Source organism: Rhinatrema bivittatum, chromosome 5 (assembly GCF_901001135.1).
Source record: "Rhinatrema bivittatum chromosome 5, aRhiBiv1.1, whole genome shotgun sequence".
Lineage (NCBI taxonomy): Eukaryota > Metazoa > Chordata > Amphibia > Gymnophiona > Rhinatrematidae > Rhinatrema > Rhinatrema bivittatum.
Window position 1 is genome coordinate 99,315,586 of NC_042619.1, and position 13,675 is coordinate 99,329,260.

General features: G+C 45.4%; 1 protein-coding gene across 3 annotated transcripts in view; it reads left to right on the forward strand.

Annotated features, from left to right (window-relative positions):
- B3GLCT (beta 3-glucosyltransferase) overlaps positions 1–13,675 on the forward strand; it is a 196,331-nt gene that overhangs the window by 9,082 nt on the left and 173,574 nt on the right. For all 3 annotated transcript variants that reach the window (XM_029602651.1, XM_029602652.1, XM_029602653.1), the window contains exon 2: positions 3,403–3,452. In XM_029602651.1, coding sequence (XP_029458511.1) covers positions 3,403–3,452 — 50 coding nt within the window. The remainder of the gene's footprint in view (positions 1–3,402; positions 3,453–13,675) is intronic.

Sequence of the window (13,675 nt, forward strand, 5' to 3'; positions counted from 1 at the left end):
CTTGCGAGATTGATTTGTTATTTAGGTACTGTACAACAAATTACACCTGGGTGCGAGTCCTTGTATTAAGAAGCTTCTTACCTAAGCTATTCTGTTTATCTAGGAGTGGAGGAGTGGGTTAGTGGCAGTGGACTACAAATCAGGGAAGCCTAGATTCAAATCCCGCTGCCCCCTCCTTGTGACCTTGGGCAAGTCACTTCACCTTCCGTTGCCTCAGGTACAAACTTAGGGCGGGATTTTCTAACACCGCAGGGATTTGTGAATCCCCCGGTAACGGGGTGGGCAGGGGTGCGAAGCGGGGGGCGGGCCTGCGAAAGCCAGCAGCGATCACACCACCACGGTGTGATCGCTGCCGGCTTTCGCACCCAATAGCGCCACCGTGAAAGGTGGCGCTATTGGGCACGCTACTGGCAGCGATAAGGAGTCCTACCTTTTCGCCGTCAGCGAAGTCGTCGCGGAGTCTGCCCCGTCGCCACCCCGACTCCTCCCCTTCCGGTGCGGACTCCGCCCCGATTTAGCTTTTCTCGTGCAATCCCTTTAGAAAATGACCCCCTTAGATTGTGAACCATCTAGATCCAGGGAAATACTTACAGTTCCCGAATGTAATCTGTTTTGAAGTGTCCAAAGGGCGTAATATAAATAAAATAAACTCATTAGCAGTAAATAGGGCCTCATGCATTTAAGAAGATGTGTTAACAATTGGCTCATTCATACATTTATTTATTTAAAAAATTTATATACCGACGTTCATAAACATATCACATCGGTTTACAGGTAACAGGGAGTAATACATTGAACTGAGAGAGAAAAATACAGTTACATGTAACAGGGGTATAGAGGAACAAGGGGAGAGTAAGAAAATATAAAGGGTCAGGTTGACCTAGGAAAGGTTTTAATAGGAGAGTGAAAAAAAAATAACGATATTACAATTGCTTGTGGAGTTTGGGGGGAGGAGTGTGACATGGAGTCAAGGGAGGAAGGAATGAGAGATGGTGGAAGGATAAAAGAGTTCAAGTGTAGGCTTGTTCGAACAGCCAGGTCTTTAGCTTTTTTTTGAAGGTAGCTGTGCAGTGTTCCTGGCGGAGTTCGGATGGCGTAGAATTCCATAATGATGGACCAGCTAAGGAAAGCGCACGCTCTTTGGTGGATATGAGTTGGGTGAGTTTGTGTGCGGGTGTGGCTAAGGATCCTTATAGGCAGATCTGGCGAGTCTGTTGGAGGTGCGGTATTGAAGGGAGTCATTAAGCCAATGAATATTTGGTTGTGCAAGGTTTTGTGGATAAATGTTAACTGACGCACGTTATAGGCCTGATTTTTAATGTGGTATGGTAAATCAGCATTAAGTGTTCACCTGGGACAATGGGAGACAAGTGAGTTCTTCAAGGCCACACTGAGATCAGTGAGAGAAGCATGACTTGAACCCTGGTCCCCCTGGCTCTCAGCCCGTTACTCCAGCTATGAAGTCACTTCTTCTTTAGCCTCAGGCCTGGGCACCTTATCCTCTGGTATCTTCTACGAGTTCTAAGGGCGAGGACCCGCTCAGGGTCAGTGTTAATTTCTGCTCTGGGCCCCAGTGTGTTCCTGAAGTTCTGCCTCAATGACATCACTCAGTTCTGCCAGTGGGGCCTCTTGTGGCCCCAGCGGCCTCAGGAAATTGCCCTGCTTGCTGCTCTTCCCCTTGTAAAACTGGCCCTGGGGCGCACTGGTGTGTGAACACAGTTACGTGATTTAGTTGTAAATGTTTTACCTTCCTGTCTGCATTTTGTTGTTTCACTTCAAAACCTTTTTAATGAAGACAGCCAGACAATCAGCCTGGAGCTTTTCCTACCAATGGAGCTTTTTTAAACAGGTCTTTCTACCCCATTTAAACAATATAGTCATTTTACACATTTAATCTGTTGTAATAGATTTTATTCGCTTCACTTGTTGATTTTTTTTTTTTTAATGTTTAGTTATATGTCTACCGGGGGGGATTTTTAAATCCCGGCGCGTGGAAATCCCAGGAGAATATGCGCTTGGCTGGGCCATGCACGCGCTGAGCATGAGCGCATTTTCCAAATGGCCCGGCCAATTGCTTATTTCCCAAACGCACGGAAGTGCCGGACATTTACAAAGAGGCGGGCTGGGGGAGACCCGGGGATGGGGACCCTGACTAACCTATTTTTATTTTTGTTGTGGAACTTGCTTCATCTGAAAAGGTGAAGTAAATTCCGCATGCCAGTCGGCTGCCGACGCGAGCTTCACCGGGACAGCGCAAAATGGTGCTGTCCTGACTGGCCCCCCGCCCCATCCAGACATGGACGCCTGTGCGCTCTTTTTAAAATGTATCCCCTAGTGCAATACAACTTTATTACTTTTGTGCCAGAAACTACATACCACTACTATTACTAGCACCATCCGATAAGTGAAAAGAATGTTTTCTTCAAACATGGTCCAAGTGTCTACTAATCACTTACTCTAATTCTTTGCCTTTTACATTCTGACACTCGGTCTCTGGTTCCTGGAGTATGGGTCCTCCCTTTCTAGTTCATGGAATATTTTTGCCATTTCAGACTTTACAACAGTGTCACATACAGTAGTTAACTGTGCAGAACATTGTATTTCTTAATTCCAACTCAGGAATTGTAATTAAACAAATAAAAAAGAAAACCTTTTATCTATCACCAAGTTTTGTGTCTTCTGATACTGGATACAGCAGGGTCATCTGCTTGTAAGTGTCAAGAAAAGCATTAGAAGGTAATTTCAAAGGGAATTATGCTTGCAAAAGTATCAGATATCAAAGCAAAATTTCAAAAACCCATTCATGCACATAAATCCTTTTGACATTAGTGTGTGATTTCTGAAGTTATTTTTATATGTACTGTACATATTCATATTCATAAAACCTGAGGATCTGTTAGAATTTTATAGCTGCTGAGCAAGATGTCTCGGTGTATAATTAATTCTCCGTGAAGTTTTCAAAGATGATTGGAATCTTTGTAGCTTGCATTATCTTTTACCGGACCAAGAAAAAAAAACATTGTGCATGAGATTTTGAGACTACATTTGAGATCCCATCTTCAAATTCCAGCTTGGCAGCTAAAACTCTGCAAGCAAGAGGATCACAAAGTTAAACGTTTCTGGCTACCCAAGTTGCATATTATTATGATTAGAATATCTTTCTCACAGCATCTATTAGATTTGTAAATAAAGAAATTCATTTTAGAAAATTAACCTTTTAACTTTATCTGGTTTTATATATTTTTTTAAATCCAAAATATTTAAATGTAGGCTGCTCACATATGAGGTGGCAATATATGAATACTTCCAATTGGTTTTTGGAAGCTCAGTCGTAACCTTGCTTTAGTAGTGTATGGATAATCTCTGTTTATATCTGACCTGTAATTATCTTTTTTTTTTCAGCTTTTGCTTTAGCTGCCCAAGATTTAAATGAAGAGCTCAAGTTGTCACAGGTACAAACTTCCCAGAAAATATTGATCAAATTTTGTACCTCCATACAATAGAAAGGACCAAGTGTTGTTGTTCCAGAAATCTATGATGATGGTGCATGTGAAAAAGACAGTGTTTCAGTTCCCTTACTAAAACAAAGGGGGTTAATAATGGCCTCTGAACAGGTTGTGAGGAGATCTCATCTGGAGTATTGTGTTCAGTTTAGGAGGCCATAGCTATGAAAGGATATAGAAAGCATGAAGACGGCCCAGAGAAGGGGTTCCAAAATAGTGCATGGTCTGCAACAAAGATCCCATGACATAAGATGAATTGAGGGTAATATTCAGTAAGCTGGTGAGCGGACAAGTTATCCGGCTACAGTTAACCGAATAACTTGTCCAGGATATTAATTTGGATAAATGTTACACTGAATATCCTTGCTTAATATTATCTGGCTAACTGTAGCTGAGTAACTTAAAGCTAACTGGATATCTTTTGAATTACCCACCAGTTAGATTTAAAGTTATCTTGCCAGAGGTGTGTGTGTGTGTGTGTGTGTGGTAGGGAGGGTGGTGGTGGTCGAGAAGAGGAAGAGGCCTGCGAGGTCCCCGGTGGACCCCGTGCCATGGCCAGCAGAAGAAGAGGAGGCCCGTGTGAAGAGGGATCGTGTTCTCCTGCTTCTTTCTGCCAGTGTTCAGTATCCAAACTATATGCAGCTAGTACTACTGTACACTGATGTCGTGATGCATGAGATCAGCATAGAGGAAGTGCTAGCCCCACGAGATTCGACTCCTTGAGCAGACAAGGAGGAGCAGCAGAAAGGGCTCCCATATCTTCTTCCGATGGGGTATGTTTTGTGTGCGAATGAAATGAATGAATCAGAGCCTGCCTGGGTGTGTGTGTATAAATGGAAACCTTCCTTGGTGTGTGTATGTATGAATGGGAATCTGCCTCAGGGGTGTGTTTGTGTCTGCCATTTTGAAAGATTCCATTGCTGTTTTTTAAAATTTGGATGAATTCTTAATTATTGGATTGTTATCTATTCCTTAGCTTGTTGGAAATCTTTTTTTATGAGTATGGTGTTACTAATAAGATTAATTTTATTGTTTGATCAAGGATTTATGAGGACTGGTGATGTTTGTTTCTCCATTGCTGCATTACATACAGAGTCTGGCTTGTTGCAGTTTCCAGCTTAGTTTCTGGCTACATGTTTTATTTATACTTTATGGTCTCTATTCTGTATTTGGTGAGGATACATCAGTATTCTGCATGTTTACTGAGGTGAGGTATTGTTATGTTTAAAAAAAAAAAAGAACAAGGAGGGCAGCACAGTAATTGTTCACACAGGGCAGTAAATTGCTATCACTAATCCTGCCAGTGGTGGCCGGGAGATCCCATCCCGTCCAGGAGCAGAGTGGTGCAGGACAAGTGGAAGGGAGGAGATGAGTGACTGAGAGGAAAGGGGTGGGGGCAAGTGATTGAGAATGGTGATTGACTGAGGGAAGGTGAGTGGGAGGGAGGGAGTGAGTGACTGAGAGGGAAGGGAAGAGGGGTGCATGAGTGAGACTGAAAAATGTTTACAATTTTTTTTATCCTTATTTATAGATGCCCCTGTCAGCTGATTTGAATATTGTTTTATTAGTATGGTTTACTATTATGATGATTTATATTTCTTGAATTTGTTTTATGAGGAATGGTGACATTTCTGTTTCTGCATTGTTGTACTGTGTATGGGTCTGGGGACTGGGTGAAGAAGGAGCTGGCAAGCAAGACTGCTGGGTTCTGGGAGGGGAGAGGGAGCAAGATTGAGGGGGATTGGGTGGGGAGATGGAGTAAGACTGCTGGGGGCTGAGAGCGTAGGACTGCTATTGCTCCTTGATAGAAAGTGGGAAGAATTTGATTTTCTTTGTCTTTTTGGAAAAGTGTATCTGAATAATACTATTTTTTTTTATTTTTATTTTTTTTACAGTGCAGGGAAAATTTGGAAGAATTTAGAAATTTTACATCACACTCCTTGGCTCTTGGTCTCATTCTTTATCAGAGACTGTTTTAGTTTGCTTGCAGTACCATACAGGGAAGGGGCAAAAGAAACTCTTTTGGTGGCTATCTTCAGGCAGGGAAGCTTTCGCCTCATAGGCAGCTCACAATTTCTTTTTTAGGGTTTGTATTAATGTGATTTTTCTGTGACTGCAAGCATTTTTACAAGGAGGATTCGGGGAGGGACGCAGAGGAGGCAACATAAATGCATTGGCTCCCGGACACCAAAGACCCTTGGTATACCTCTGAGTCCTTGGTGTACCTCTGAGTCCTTGTTCCTTGGTGTACCTCTGAGTCCTTGTTCCTTGGTGTACCTCTGAGTCCTTGTTCCTTGGTATACCTCTGAGTCCTTGTTCCTTGGTATACTTCTGAGTCCTTGTTCCTTGGTATACCTCTGAGTCCTTGTTCCACAGAGTTTACTGTCAGGGTCTCTCTGCTGGGGTACATCGCCCCAGGAACAGTACAGGACTGCGTAGCAGGATGCTGGGCAGGACTAGGACCGGTCTTCCGCCTAACCAGCCTCCTTACCCGCAGGTTGAGCCCATGGGTTCTGGGTCTAATAGGTCTCTGCGGCAGCGACAATACATTATAGTGAGTCAGTACTACAGAACAAGGCTGGACACAGGCACTAGCTGGATGCTTGGACACGGAGTGCAGGCAAGGCTTGGTACAGGAGCTGGATGAAGTCAAGCTTGATACAGGAGCTGGACGCAGAACAAGGACCAGGGCTCGATAGATAGAGATAAGGCAAGGTAGTGAGCACAGCCGAGGAGAGATACCAGCAAGGCAGGGTACTGGACCAGACACTAAGCAGGAACTGGGACAAGGAAATGGATGGAAAGGCCTGGGCAGGAGAGGGTGCTGTGTTAGTATACTGGAACAAACAGGGAGCTGTAGGCAGGATACTGGAACAGACAGGACTGGGTAGGGTACAAATGACCAGACAAGGACAGGGTAGTCAGTGAAGAGATGGCTTGGGTAGTTTGGAACAGAGCACACTGGAGGCTTCTGCTGGTGGGCAGACATCATTGCAGGTAGACGCAGGGCATGGAGAGCCTGTGGAACAGGCAAAATCTTAACATTTATAATCTCGTCAAGAAATATAGACCAGGAAAATAAGATGTTTCCTAGCTTGTAGACAGATGGACTTAGGACCAGTAATTTAGGCACCTCTACCAGCAGATGGAACAAACTGACATCACAGTATATATACTCCTACAGTGAGATCAGCCTGCCAGTATTCTCTGTCTCCAGCAGATGGTGACCGTGCATCTCCCTTCTGGGGATTGCTTCAGTTTTAAGAAGGAGAATACTGAAAGGAAAATTGATTGCCCCACTCTCCTGCAGTGATACCAGATGAACCCCCACCCAGTTGAGAATTCCTGAGGTGATTTCCATGGTCCCTCAGATGTATGCCTTGGTACGATAGCTGCCGGTATGGACTTAGCTGATTGTACATAAGAAGATAAGAAATTGCCATGCTGGGTCACACCAAGGGTCCATCCAGCCCAGCATCCTGTTTCCAACAGAGGCCAAAACCAGGCCACAAGAACCTGGCAATTACCCAAACACTAAGAAGAACCCATGCTACTGATGCAATTAATAGCAGTGGCTATTCCCTAAGTATAATTGATTAATACCTTAAAGGCAGCGGGTGCAGGAAGTTGAGTGCAGTGGTGACGGCATATACCCTCTCCCCCCACAGCTGGAGATCCTCTTTGTACTCAGCTGGGAAGGGCTTAGCACATGTAAGTGCCATTCCAACTTTTGTTCCAACCCAAGGGAGATTTGGGGATGGCGGGAGCCTGGCGGGTTGAGCAGCCTCTTTTGGTTAGGCCCCACTCTGAGGCTTTTCTGCTGCGCCATGTGGTAGGCTGCGACAGTGTTTTCGCACACTTTTGCATATACGTTTGGCTGCCCTCTTCTGAATGTCAGTTCTGCGAGGTTTCTGGCACTGCATCCAAGTTGTGTGTTCAGGTTTTTGGATGTGCAAGTTATAGCGACGTCCGATTTGGATGCGCTCTTCTTCTGGGTGCCCTAATTGGCTGTGTTTGTGTGTGCTTAAGTTGGGATGCCTAGCATTGCAGTGCCCAAACTTTGAATGCCTAACCCCTGGATGCCTAAAATTTTAATCGCACAAAAATGAAAAAAAAAAATGGTGGCTATAGCTAAGAAACCTAAGCGCCTTGCCCTGTGCACTGCCTGTCATATACAGCCTGGTATGCCCTCTAACTTCTGCCAGCGCTGTTTAGAGCTCAGGGAGAATTACCTTCCTCTGATTTTACTAAGCCTGGTTCTTCCCAGTCTGATGAGCTTATGTATAAAGATGTGTCAGGAGGAACGCCCGATATTGGAACTTCCTTGACTGGTCAGCAGGGGATGGCAGCTCATTGGGCACTGCACAAGTGCCTCCTGGCACTTGCAGTAATACCAGATGTGTCGGTGCAGTGTGGCTGCGGCAGTCAAAAAAGCAAACAGAATGTTGGAATATTAGAAAGGAATGGTGAATAAAACGGAAAATGTCATAATGCCTCTGTATCGCTCCATGGTGAGACCGCGAACCTTGAATACTGTGTACATTTCTGGTCGCCGCATCTCAAAAAAGATAAAAATTGCGATGGAGAAGGTACAGAGAAGGGCTCCCAAAATGATAAGGGGAATGGAACAACTCCCCTATGAGGAAAGACTAAAGAGGTAGGACTTTTCAGTTTGGAGAAGAGACGACTGAGGGGGGGATATGATAGAGGTGTTTCAAATCATGAGAGGTCTAGAACGGGTAGATGTGAATCGGTTATTACTCTTTCGGATAGTAGAAAGACTAGGGGACACTCCATGAAGTTAGCATGGGGCACATCTAAAACTAATCGGAGAAAGTTCTTTTTTACTCAACGCACAATTAAACTCTGGAATTTGTTGCCAGAGGAATGTGGTTAGTGCAGTTAGTATAGCGTGTTTAAAAAAGGATTGGATAAGTTCTTGGAGGAGAAGTTCCATTACCTGCTATTAAGTTCACTTAGAGAATAGCCACTGGCCATTAGCAATGGTTACATGGAATAGACTTAGTTTTGGTACTTGCCAGGTTCTTATGGCCTGGATTGGCCACTGTTGGAAACAGGATGCTGGGCTTGATGGGACCCTTGGTCTGACCCAGTATGGCATTTTCTTATGTTCTTATATGGATCTTCTACCTTTTCTTGGGTAGAATGTTTTCAGGGATTACAATCCTTCCTGCAAGCGCAGTCCTCAACCCCATCCAATCCTGTCAGATCAGATTCCTCAGACAGTGGCCCCTCTCTCCTCTGGCTCTACATTTAAGCGCCAAAGTACACCTCAAGCTGCAGATGTTCCTGACAAGAAGCCAAAGGGCACTGATGATGAGGCAGATCTGATTCTCTAGAGGATAGGGAAATCCCCCTAGGATTAGAACCATAAGAACATAAGAAATTGCCATGCTGGTCAGACCAAGGGTCCATCAAGCCCAGCATCCTGTTTCCAACAGAGGCCAAACCAGGCCACAAGAACCTGGCAATTACCCAAACACCAAGAAGATCCCATGCTACTGATGCAATTAATAGTAGTGGCTATTCCCTAAGTAAACTTGATTAATAGCAGTTAATGGACTTCTCCTCCAAGAATTTATCCAAACCTTTTTTGAACCCAGTTAAATTGTTTATAAGGTTGCTTACTCCCTTCCCCATTAAGTCTCCTAAATAAAAAATGCTATCACAACCAATTCACTCCACCCCCATATACACTACCAACTGTGTTATGTTCATTACTACCTAGACTTTATGGTAAGATACCTCTGTAAACCATCCATGTTCATTGCTTGAAAACATTTCTGTTTATTTCTTGTAAACTGATGTGATTTACTAGTTCGAACATCGGCATATAAAAATAAATAAATAAATACATATTTAAATAAATAACTGCACTAGTCACATCCTCTGGCAGCAAATTCCAGAGCTTAATTGTGCGTTGAGTGAAAAAGAATTTTCTCCGATTAGTCTTAAATGTGCTACTTGCTAACTTCATGGAATGCCCCCTAGTCCTCCTATTATCCGAAAGGGTAAATAACTGATTCACATATATTCATTCAAGACCTCTCATGATCTTAAAGACCTCTATCATATCCCCCCTCAGCCGTCTCTTCTCCAAGCTGAACAGTCCTAACCTCTTCAGCCTTTCCTCATAGGGGAGCTGTTCCATCCCCTTTATCATTTTGGTTGCCCTTCTCTGTACCATTTCCATCGCAACTATATTTTTTTTAAGATGCGGCGACCAGAATTGTACACAGTATTCAAGATGCGGTCTCACCATGGAGTGATACAGAGGCATTATGACATTTTTCGTTTTGTTAACCATTCCCTTCCTAATAATTCCTAACTTTGTTTGCTTTTTTGACTGCTGCAGCACACTGAGCCGATGATTTTAAAGTATTACCCACTATGATGCCTAGATCTTTTTCCTGGGTGGAAGCTCCTAATATGGAACCTAACATTGTATAACTACAGCAAGGGTTATTTTTCCCTATATGCAACACCTTGCACTTGTCCACAATTAAATTTCATCTGCCATTTGGATTGCCCCAATCTTCCAGTCTGTTTATAGGACTATGTTGCAATTCTTTCATAGAGATGAAGTGCTGGCCCTGATCTCCCAGACATTGAAGATGCTGGAGTCCCTGGGGTGGATTCCTTGTCTGAACCAAAGAAAAATCTAATTTTTTATTTTTTTTTGCATAAAGCCTCTTGTTTTTTCCTGGTTATGTAGGCCATTCAAGAATTGATTGATCTTGAATGGGATGCCCCTGAAGGCAAATTTTAAAGGGGTTTGGGGCCTTGGAAGGCCTATATCCCCTGGATCCAGTGGTGAGAGAGCACCTGCGTTTTCTGAAAGTGGATACACTTATCTGTGCAATTTCTAAATGGACGACTATCCCTGTGGAGGAAGGAGCAGCCTTGAAGGATGTGCATGATAGGAGAATTGAGGCCATCTTTAAACAAGCATTTGAAGCAGTGGCAATGACATTGCAGATAGCTTCCTGTTGTTCCCCGGTGGCTCGCTCTTGTTTGCTTCTCTCTCAAGAGGTTGACGACTCTATGGTGAATTCCAAGGCAGATATGGAACCCGCTGCCACCTTTATAGCAGATGTGGGCTGCAATTTGGCTCTCATCTCATCCAGAGGAATGTCTTCTATAACAGTGGCCAGGTGACAGTTATGGCTGAGGAATTGGTTGGCCGATGCGACCTCCAAGACTAACCTTATGAATTTGCCCTTTAAAGGCTCACTCTTATTTGGAAGTGAGTTGGAGAAGCTGGCCAGTAAGTGGGGCGAATCTTCGGTTCCTCGGTTTCCGGAAGATAAGAAGCAGTTAAAGTGCCCCTTTGGTATGAGGGGTTGTCTAAGTGGTTCCAAGTATTTTCGTCCCTACAGAGGAACCAGCTTTCAGAGGACTCTGCCTTTTGGCAGGTCTCAGTCCTTTCATCCCAGACAGCATAAACAGGGTGGGGACTCAGGTAGTGGAACCTCCAGAGCCTCCCAATGAAGGCTTGCCGACCCAACCCTGGGAACAGGAGATAGGGGGACACCTCTCTCTCTTTTACCAGAGGTGGGTTCAGATCATATCAGACCAGTGGATCCTGGAATGATACGAGAAGGATATGAGTTGGGAATTTCACAGTGTTCCTCAGGATGTGTTCATGGTGTCTCCCTGCCACTCCCCGCAGAAGAAGCAGGCGGTGGAGTCTACTCTGTCAAGGTTCCTCAGTCTGAGAGCTGTGGTTCCAGCTGTGGTTCTTGGGTAGAATTTTTTCAGGGATTACAATCCTTCCTTCAAGCGCAGTCCTCAACCCTTGTCAGACCAGATCCTCAGACATAAGAACATAAGAAAATGCCATACTGGGTCAGACCAAGGGTCGATCAAGCCCAACATCCTGTTTCCAACAGTGGCCAATCCAGGCCATAAGAAACCTGGCAAGTACCCAAAACTAAGTCTATTCCATGTTACCATTGCTAATGGCAGTGGCTGTTCTCTAAGGGGTAGATTTTTTAAAAAGCGCGATCGCGTACTTTTGTTTGCGCAGCAGGCGCAAACAAAAGTACGCTGGATTTTATAAGATACGCGCATAGTCGCGCGTATCCTCTAAAATCCTGGATTGGCGCGGCTCGGCGCGCAAGGCTGCCGATTTTGGGCAGCCTGCGTGCGCCGAGCCGCGCAGCCTGCCTCCGTTCCCTCCGAGGCCGCTCCGAAATTGGAGCGGACTCGGAGGGAACTTTCTTTCGCCCTCCCATCACCTTCCCTCCCTTCCCCTACCTAACCCACCCCCCCCAGCCCTATCTAAACCCCCCCTTACCTTTGTCCCTAGATTTACGCCTGCGAGAAGCAGACGTAAATCTAAGCGCGCCAGCGGACTGCTGGCGCGCCGTCTTCCACCCCGGGGGCTGGTTCCGGAGGCCTGGACCACGCCCCCGGGCCAGCACCACGCCCCCGGCCCCGCCCCCGAAACGCTGCGTCTCGCCCCCGAAACGCCGCGTCATCCGGTTTCGCCCCCGACACGCCCCCTTCCAAAAACCCCGGGACCTACGCGCGTCCCGGGGCTCTGTGCGCGCCGGTGGTCTATGCAAAATAAGCGGCCTATGCAAAATAAGCGTGCCGGTGCGCAAGGCGGCACCACATCCTCTGGCAAACAAATTCCAGAGTTTAATTGTGCATTGAGTAAAAAAGAACTTCTCCGATTAGTTTTAAATGTGCCCCATGCTAACTTCATGGAGTGCCCCCTAGTCTTTCTACTATCCAAAAGAGTAAATAACCGATTCACATCTACCCGTTCTAGACCTCTCATGATTTTAAACACCTCTATCATATCCCCCCTCAGCCGTCTCTTCTCCAAGCTGAAAAGTCCTAACCTCTTTAGTCTTTCCTCATTGGGGAGCTGTTCCATTCCCCTTATCATTTTGGTAGCTCTTCTCTGTACCTTCTCCATCGCAATTATATTTTTTTTCAGATGCGTCGACCAGAATTGTACACAGTATTCAAGGTGTGGTCTCTGCATGGAGCGATACAGAGGCATTATGACATTTTCCGTTTTATTCACCATTCCCTTTCTCTCTCCTCTGGTACCACATCTCAAGAAAATACGGGGAGATATTCCATTCATTTTGTTGTGCCCAGGAAGGAGGGCTCCTTTTCGTCCCATTCTGGATCTCCAAGGGGTCAACCATCATTTGTGGGTGACTCATTTTCTCATGGAGACAGTGCACTCAGTGATAATGGCTGTACAGTCTGGGGAATTCCTGACTTCCTTGAATCTGTCCAAGGCATACCTCCATATTCCTATCCGATTGGAACACCAGCATTTTCTGCGCTTTGCAGTGATGGGATGCCATTATCAGTTTCGGCTGCTGCCTTTTTGTCTAGCCACCGCTCCCAGAACCTTTTCCAATGTTATGGTGGTAGTGACGGCAGTGCTGAGAGAGGATTTACACCCATATTTAGACGACTGGTTGATTCGGCCAAGTCTCTCGAAGAGAGCCGTCTGCTGATCCGCAAGTTAATATCCCTGTTGCAGGACCTTGGCTGGGTGGTAAACATGGCCAAGAGCAGTCTTTAGCCTACTCAGTCGTTGGAGCATCTAGGTGTGCAGTTTGAGATGAAGCAGGGCAAAGTTTTTCTGCCAGAAGCTCATATTCAGAAGTTGATGACCCAAGTGCATTTCTTGGTGAACACTATATGCCCAATAGTATGGTCCTATCTATAGGTGCTTGGTTTGATGGCGGCAACCCTGGAAGTGGTGCTGTGAGCAAGGGTTCATATACGTCCACTTCAGCACTCTCTGCTGTCTTGTTGGAACCTGCAGTCTCAGAACTATTTGATTCGGCTTCACCTGCTGTTGAAAGTCTGCTCTCACCTCCAGTGGTGGCTGCAAGTGGATCGCCTGAGAAGGGGAGTCTTCCTGACATTGACAGACTGGTTGGTGCTCACGACAGATGGAGCCTCCAAGATTGAGGAGCTCACTGTCAGGAACCATCTGCGCAAGAACGCTGGAATACAGAGGAATCTCTCTGGAACATCAATCACCTGGAAGCCTGGGTGGCGTGTTTGCAGTTCAGCGACAGATTGCAGGGTTGAGTGGTAACCAACTTATGAAATGGGCGGGAATGCATCTTCAGGACATTTTGGCATCTCACATTGCAGGAAGAAACAGT